The 8700-nt window shown below is 44.1% G+C and overlaps 1 protein-coding gene across 1 annotated transcript in view; it reads right to left on the bottom strand.

The window, feature by feature from the left end:
- Positions 1 to 746: 746 nt before the first annotated feature.
- The window catches only part of LOC138612151 (inverted formin-2-like), a 24168-nt gene continuing 16214 nt past the window's right edge, over positions 747 to 8700 (bottom strand). The window contains exons 15-23 of the mRNA XM_069685464.1: positions 7102 to 7209; positions 5593 to 5663; positions 5309 to 5429; positions 5007 to 5171; positions 4688 to 4772; positions 2242 to 2364; positions 1774 to 2151; positions 1325 to 1369; positions 747 to 1014 (exon numbers count right to left, since the gene is read on the bottom strand). Coding sequence (XP_069541565.1) covers positions 1326 to 1369; positions 1774 to 2151; positions 2242 to 2364; positions 4688 to 4772; positions 5007 to 5171; positions 5309 to 5429; positions 5593 to 5663; positions 7102 to 7209 — 1095 coding nt within the window. The 3' untranslated portion in view covers positions 747 to 1014; position 1325. The remainder of the gene's footprint in view (positions 1015 to 1324; positions 1370 to 1773; positions 2152 to 2241; positions 2365 to 4687; positions 4773 to 5006; positions 5172 to 5308; positions 5430 to 5592; positions 5664 to 7101; positions 7210 to 8700) is intronic.

Here is an 8700-nt window from a genome sequence, read left to right as displayed (position 1 = left end):
GTCTCTGTGTCTTTGGTGAGCTGCAGGGATCTCTGTGCAGAGGCCCAGAATGTAAGCACCTGTTCGTCTGTGTCAGCCTCGTTTCATCGTTTCTCAGGCATGCTGTCACTCCTCAGCCTGTTAGAGAATGACGCGTGAACCTGTAGGAGCCAGGGTGTCAGAGGTCAAGATCTCTGTGTAAGAGCTGTATGTTTATAGCTCTTCATGTAGCGCAGGGCTCCATCATAAATGGATATAGAGAACAAATGGAACAGACTCAGGTTCCAGCTGTTTCAAACACACTGTACAGATGTTTCCTCAGCTGTGGGACTGATCGAGTTATGACCTGATCGAGGTACGACCTGATCGAGGTACGACCTGATCGAGGTACGATCGAGTTGTGACCTGATCGAGGTACGACCTGATCAATGTACGACCTGATCGAGGTACGACCTGATCGAGGTACGACCTGATCAATGTACGACCTGATCGAGGTACGACCTGATCAATGTACGACCTGATCGAGGTACGATCGAGTTATGACCTGATCGAGGTACGAGGTGATCGAGGTCTGAAACTACATATCACTTTATGACTATATTATTAATCATTATTATATAATCATAAATAAATGAATATAATTATCTTATTACATTATATCATTATGAATATACAGTATGAATATACAGTATGTATATATATATGTATATATATTATAATGTATTATCGGTAATGGATTATTGATAAAGATTACAAACCGTCTTCTCACAGTTTTATTGGGTGATCAATGGTTCAAAGGACAGACGATCCGTTTACAGAGACTGATGGAGGCGTGTTGATGATCAATAATCAGCTGCTCCAGAGAATTCATACAGACATCATCAAAAACACAGGAAGTGAAGAAACCTGTCACAATAAGATCAGCTGACAGTAACTGTCCAATGACAGCTGTCAGAGTGACTCTAACAGCAACACTTCTGTCTGTGTAAATATATTTAGTCCTGTTGCCATGGAGACGAGTCCTCCTCGGGTCACCTGAAAACACAGAAGAAGTCACAGAGGGAAAGAGGAGAACCTGATTTTAAACATCTATGGCAGCCTCTCTGTCGGTCAGTGCGCCCTGAACTCAGGCTCTCAGGCTGCTGCAGCTGGAATCAGACAGATTGGCTGCCTGAGTCAGTGACAGTGAAATAAAAGTCTTGTAATTGACAGCTTAGAATATGCTGTTTTTAGCATGCTAGCTTTTAGCAGCATCACACCTGTAGTCCTCAGCAGATTTGAGCCTGACAGGCTGAACTCAGGGTGAACCTGCAGCTGTGACAGATAAGTGAGGGTGTGGACTCACCTCAGTGTAGCACACACCCTCTCTTGGTTTTCTGTTTGGATCCCCCTGCAGGTCAAACGCACACTCTGATTGGGTGGTACATCATCAACAGGGCCCTCCACAGTGTGCTTTTATTGTGAAAGTCTACTGAACACATTTACACAGTTAGCATCACAGTCTCAGTAAATTAAGATCGACCTTGCCATCCAAGCTAGCACTAGCATATGCTGATAACTTAGCGTTTGCTAACCCCTCGCTCACTTGAGACCGAGATGGCGACACCAAAATGTCAAACTTGAGGCTACTAAAGCGTAGTGCAGAAACCAGTGGCCCCGCCCCCTTCTTATGTACAGTCTGTTATTTTCAGACCAGAGGGACTAAAATAAATCTGTGACATGTCTGATCAGCTGGACCTGGCTCTGACTGGTGTCTGTGCTGTCTGTTCCTGGCCTGGCTCAGGTCAGACCTACCTGCTGGACCAGGATCTGGATCACCGCGGGGCTTGGTTGTTCTCACTTCGAACGATGTGATCTCTTCAAACTCAGAATCCTCGTTTTCTCTGTTTGAATCTGTGTTTTCTCTGGACTCCTCTTGTCTGAGCTGGACCTCCTCTTCTCCTGCAGGACCTCCATCTTTGGCCTGGAGGTCAGGACCAGAGTCCTCCTCCCGGACTCTGGCCTGGCTCTGGCCTCCCTCGCTGCCAGCAGGAGATATTGGTCTTATTTCAGCTGGTGGATCTGAGGGGGTCTGGACTGCCTCTTGTGGTTCTGCAGGCTTCTCTGATTGGCTGAAGACCAACAAATCAGGCTCGTCCACAGCCAATGACCTCTGTATGACCCCTGGGTGATCTGATGAGGACAACAAACACGGAGTCACAAAGATTTACTCTCAGGCTAATCTAAGTCTGAAATCTAGGACAAGTGGTCCACAGTCCTCACCGTGGACCCTGCTGCCCCTCCCAGCTCGTGGTCCGGCCGTCTTCAGGTTGTAGCCCTTCCTGATCTCAGCCAGCAGGTTGTCGATGATGCAGCCTTGGTCCTGGTTGGACGGGTCCGTCCTGACTGGAGGAGGGAGACGACTTTAACATTCAGCAGCCAGCTGTGCAGGATTTACACTCTTCATGATATTCTGGTCTGAAACATTTCAGCTCCTGTCTCTTTAAGCCCCGCCTGCCTCCTTCTGATTGGCTGGATTTCAGGAAGTCTCTTGGTTCTCAAAGAACACTATAAACATATTTTCTTAAAGCTGAAACATTAAGAATCCATCCATCAGTGGAGGACCAGGGACTCAGTAAGGAAAACATGATGAAGTGTGTGTGAGCTATTATGACGGTTTGTGGGGGGGGCAGGATAGTCGCATTGCCGGTATTTAACTGTTAACGCGCCTCACGGACCGAGTGAAGAGGGGGAGCTTAGCAGCACCATGTCCCGTTGCTCTGCTCGGGGGATGTTGTGGGTGTTCATGTTTGTTCTTTGCACTCAGTTTATTTGAGTTGGCCTGCTGATGTTTGTTTCTGCTTTTATAGAATTGCTTTGTGAAAGTTGATGCCTTGATGAGAGAACTGCAGTTACAGCCACATTATATTCACAAGTTTGAGGGTGATGACAGACAGGTACATCAATATGATATCGTGGAACATAAATGAATGTGACAGCTGGGACAGGCTCCAGCGACCCTGAACAGGATAAGCGGTATAGATAATGGACGGATGGATGTGGGAACCAAATTAGAAGGAGGAAGATCCAAACATATTTAGAATACAGACTTCATTCATTCAGGAGTCACAGACATCAGGGAATGAGGAAGCAGTGAAACTTAAGAAAGGCTGGATTGGTAAAGTCTTTCATAGCTGTTACTCACACAAAAGAAATAGGGCGATGATTCTCATGCTGAAACAACACAAGGACAAGGAAGGTCGATTTATTTGTATTGAAGCATTGATTAATGGAATCAGAACGGAGATGCACACCCAGGGACAGAGCTGCAATCCAAATGTGAGCAGAAGACTTTGTGGATATTTGGAGGTTAGTGAGTCGACATGAGAGGGAGTACAAACACACTGCTAAATTCAGCTGTAAACTGCAACATAGGTGCAATCGCTCACAGTGACCATGGCACAGTAGAGCTACACAGACCAGGTAAACAGAGGCTGTTGGAGGCTCAAGACCATGCTTCTGCAAAGTGACTCTTTAAGCAACACATTAGCAGAGGAGCTTAAATCCTTTTTCAACATTAATATTGGCTCCACAGGAAAAACGGCTTCAGTCTGGGAAACATCTAAGGCACATATACGACGTAAAGTCATCGCCCACGCGTCAAGAGATACGCAACATGGAGAAAGATTTAGCACAACACTATTCTGACAATTCATATCAAACTATATGTAAGCTGAAGTATCAGCTCCATGACATAGATAACTAAAGAGTTGAGTCTGCCTTATGTAGACTTCAAACCACATTCTATGACAACAGGATTACTCTATCAACATCACGATGACAACGAAGGATAATGAGGTGGTGACTTCATCAAAAGTAAGTCTTCTTGGTGCAGACTGTAAGATATTAACAAAAACCCTGGCGGTCCTACCAGACATTATAAATGGTGATCAAGTAGGCTTTATTAAACGCAGGTCCTCAGCTCATAACATGCGAAGACTTACGCACCTCCTTTATATGAATCGCTCTAGTCCGGTACCGGTGGCGGCCTTGGACCGGGTGGAGTGGAGGTTCCTGATGTGCCTGGCTTCTGTAAATGGGTGAGAGTACTTTATTCCAACCCGAGGGCAGCTGTTCTTCCAAATGGGCTGGTCTCAGATTTTTCCCCCTTTCTAGGGGAACTAGGCAGCTGTGCCCTTTGCCCATTGCTGTTCACTATATTTTTGGAACCACGGACATAGCAGTTAGAACTGATGTAAGAATTCAAGGAGTGCGTGCAGGTGGTGGGGAGCACAAAATGCTTCTGTACGCTGACGATATCCTGGCAGTGATTTCGGACCCTGCCAGCTCCTTACCTGTGTTACTTGAGTGCACTGAAGCATACACACATGCATACCGCGTTCATGCAGAGAGCTGTATCAGTGTGCAGTGAGCTCCATGCTCACACAGTCACATTAAATATGAACATCCCACACTGTAATCCCACACCTATGGGGCTAACACCTATTCACAATCGGACCCAAAAATAACCTTAAAGCTCTCAGAAACATGAGACTCACTGAAGGACAATCAAAAAGCCAAGTCATCCTGAATCCCTGCTGAGAGGCAGAACCACAGCAGCCCCCACTCACAAAGAACACACCTGCAGCTGCTCACAGGGTGCCTGACTGACTCACATGACCGGGTACCTGTTGGGGTCAGAGGTCACTGTACATTCAGAGTGACTCACTGATCTTGTTGGTGCCTCCTTTGTGTTTCCTCTCCTCCTCCTGCTGCCTCCTCCTCGCCTCCTGCTGCCTGAAGCTCTCGTTCTCCTGACGAAAACATCATCAAGGACAAGAAGTGATTACGACTGCATTTAACGCTTCTTTTAACTGTAACGTAACGTATCTGCCCTGTGATTGGCTGCTGACGTATCTGCCCCGTGATTAGCTGCTGACATTGCTGGCCTGTGATTGGCTGCTGACATTGCTGGCCTGTGATTGGCTGCTGACATTGCTGCCCCGTGATTAGCTGCTGACATTGCTGGCCTGTGATTGGCTGCTGACCTGGACGGCCCTGAGGAACAGTCCTCTGAAGGTCTTGATGGTGTTGAGGAGTTCTTCGATGGAGAAGCTGCTGCTGTCCTCACACAGGTAGACGGACAGGTGTGTCCTCCTGTCCTCCACTGAGGACAACAGTTGCTGCAGCAGCTCGCACGCCTGCAGGCTCTCCTGAAACACCACAGAAGAAGAACACTGCTCAGACAGGTAAATACACCTGAGTGTCATTGTGTCTGTTAATAGTTCTCAGGTTGTGAACACTCGAAGAGGTGAGTGCCTCTCAGGGGGCGGAGTCTGTTCCTCTTCACCTGTATGGTTGTCAGGTACTGCTCCATCAGGTCCTCCGAAGAACAGGAAACTCTCCGCTCTGAGTTTTTCAGCTGCTTGATCAGAGTGTTGTTTTCACACTGAAGAGACTCCAGATTCAACCTGCACACACAGACACAGACACAGACACACACACACACACACACACACACACACACACACACACACACACACAAACTGTACGTCTGTGAAATCATTCAGGTATCAGAAAACTCATCAGCATCAACAGCTCCACTGTCTGCAGCTGAATGTTTGAAGTTTTTACCCAGCAGCCTTTGCACAGATCTCCAGGTCATCGGGCAGGTTCAGCAGGTCCGGATGGTTCTGCTCCGCTTCCTGATGATCACACAGACAGCAGCAGGGTTCAGGGGAGGACAGCGTGATATATTACTTTAAAACTCCTGACAGGGTTTATATCATCTGTGAACCAGTGAAACCAATATAACCAGTGTAACCAGTGTAACCAGTGTAACCACTGTAACCAATATAACCAGTGTAACCACTGTAACCAGTATAACCAGTGTAACCAGTGTAACCAGTGTAACCAGTATAACCTGTGTAACTAGAGTAATCAGTATAACCAGTGTAACCAGTGTAACCAGTATAACCAGTTTAACCAACGTAACCAGTATAACCAGTGTAACCAGTGTAACCACTGTAACCAATATAACCTGTGTAACCAGTGTAACCAGTGTAACCACTATAACCAATATTACCAGTGTAACCAGTGTAACCTCTGTAACCAGTATAACCACTGTAACCAGTATAACCTGTGTAACTAGTGTAATCAGTATAACCAGTGTAACCAGTGTAACCAGTGTAACCACTGTAACCAGTATAACCAGTATAACCAGTATAACCAGTGTAATCAGTATAACCAGTGTAACCAGTATAACCAGTATAACCAGTGTAACCACTGTAACCAATATAACCTGTGTAACCACTGTAACCAATATAACCACTGTAACCACTGTAATGTGTATAACCAGTGTGACCACTGTAACCTGTATAACCACTGTAACCAGTATAACCAGTGTAACCAGTGTAACCAGTATAACCAGTGTGACCACTGTAACCTGTATAACCACTGTAACCAGTATAACCAGTATAACCAGTGTAACCAGTATAACCAGTGTAAGCACTGTAACCAGTGTAACCAGTATAACCAGTGTAACCACTATAACCACTATAACCAATATTACCAGTGTAACCAGTGTAACCTCTGTAACCAGTATAACCACTGTAACCAGTTTAACCTGTGTAACTAGTGTAATCAGTATAATCAGTATAACCAGTGTAACCAGTGTTAGCACTGTAACCAGTTCAACCAGTATAACCAGTGTAACCACTATAACCAATGTAACCAGTATAACCAGTGTAACCACCATAACCAATATTACCAGTGTAACCAGTGTAACCACTGTAACCAGTATAACCTGTGTAACTAGTGTAATCAGTATAATCAGTATAACCAGTGTAACCACTGTAACCAGTATAATCAGTATAACCACTGTAACCAGTATAACCTGTGTAACTAGTGTAATCAGTATAACCAGTGTAACCAGTGTAACCACTATAACCAGTATAACCAGTGGAACCAGTGGAACCACTATAAACAGTATAACCACTGTAACCAGTATAACCTGTGTAACTAGTGTAATCAGTATAAACAGTGTAACCACTATAACCAGTATAACCAGTGGAACCAGTGGAACCACTATAACCAGTATAACCAGTGTAATCATTATAACCAGTGTAACCAGTTTGGTGTTACCTGCAGGATGTGGTGCAGCAGTGTGATTCTGGACTTGTTGGCTTTGGTTTCGGTCAGTTTGAGCAGCGTGCTGATCTTAAAGCCCTCCGCGTTCCCTGTGTGAGTCCCCTGAAAAAGATGACATCACAGGCAACATGTGACCTCAGAAAGGAATGAGACAGAGATCTCAGTGGCTGTGTTCAAAATGCCTACATACATACATACTACATACTATATACTGCATACTATATACTACATGCTATATACTGCATACTATATACTACATGCTATATACTGCATACTATATACTACATACTATATACTATGTACTATATGCTACATACCATATACTACATACATACATACTACATACTACATACTATATACTATATGACATACTATATACTACATACATACATACATACATACTATATACTATATACTATATACTATATACTACATACTATATGACATACTATATACTACATACATACATACATACATACTATATACTATATACTACATACTATATACTGCATACTGTGTTCGGCGGTAGTCTGTAGTATGGAGGAGCTTTTCATATCCATCTTGCAGTATGCTACGCCAGGCGGAAGTAAACAATGACTGCCGCTTCTTTAGCTTTAGCGCCCCTTCTGCTGGAATGCTGCTGCTGTCCGTCAGTATGTAGTAGTTTGCAGTGTGCCAAAAATACCCGAATGTCGTACTGATTTTCTCCGAATCAGTTCGACATTCGGGTATTTTCGGGTATTATTTTTGGCATTCTGCACATTTAGCTTTTGTCTGCATACTACAGACTACATGTAGGCCACATCAGAACGTACTGCTAGTGTGGTATGGCATTTCGAACACAGCACCTGTGCGGGGTTTAATCATTAAGGTTCGTGTTGGAATGAGCGATAACTGGGAAGAGGGAGAGGAGTCATTTACCTCAGGATATCATACAGTATATTGATTACTAAGTGCAACGATCTATCTATACTGATTGATGTATGATGCAACGATTAATCATCCAGTATCACCAATACAAAGCACAAACTTTGATCCATGTCGTCATCTTTAAGACACGCCTTTATTTTGAAGATCCCACTGCACGTCTGTGTCATCCTTCCCCTCTAAGTGTGCTTTCCCAGCCTCAGATAATGACGATCAGAGAAAGACAACAAATCATTCAGGACTGATTCCTTCGTTCATCAAACCAACAGTCTAAAACTCTTTAGTGTCAGAATGAAGAGGAGAGCAGAAGATCATCATTGAAGACTCTGGAACCAGAAAAGGTTGGATATTTCTCAATTAATTAAAGGATTGACTGACTATCAGAAGAGATGGTAATTCACTTTCCTTTGATCTGCACAGTGATTCTTTGTCTGTGAACGTTCTGACCTCTGTGGGTCATCAGTATGCTAACAATGTTAGCATTACTGGCTACAAATATAAGCCTCTGTGTATCATCAGTATGCTAACAATATTCGCATTATTAGCTAGAAATATAAGCCTCTGTGTATCATCAGTAGGCTAATAATATTCGCATTATTAGCTAGAAATATAAGCCTCTGTGTATCATCAGTATGCTAATAATATTCGCATTATTAGCTAGAAATA

Source organism: Semicossyphus pulcher, unplaced genomic scaffold, assembly GCF_022749685.1.
Source record: "Semicossyphus pulcher isolate SPU_LCO1_2020_fin unplaced genomic scaffold, fSemPul1.0.p SCAF_11, whole genome shotgun sequence".
NCBI classification, from domain to species: domain Eukaryota; kingdom Metazoa; phylum Chordata; class Actinopteri; order Labriformes; family Labridae; genus Semicossyphus; species Semicossyphus pulcher.
This window is presented reverse-complemented; position numbering and strand designations above follow the sequence as displayed.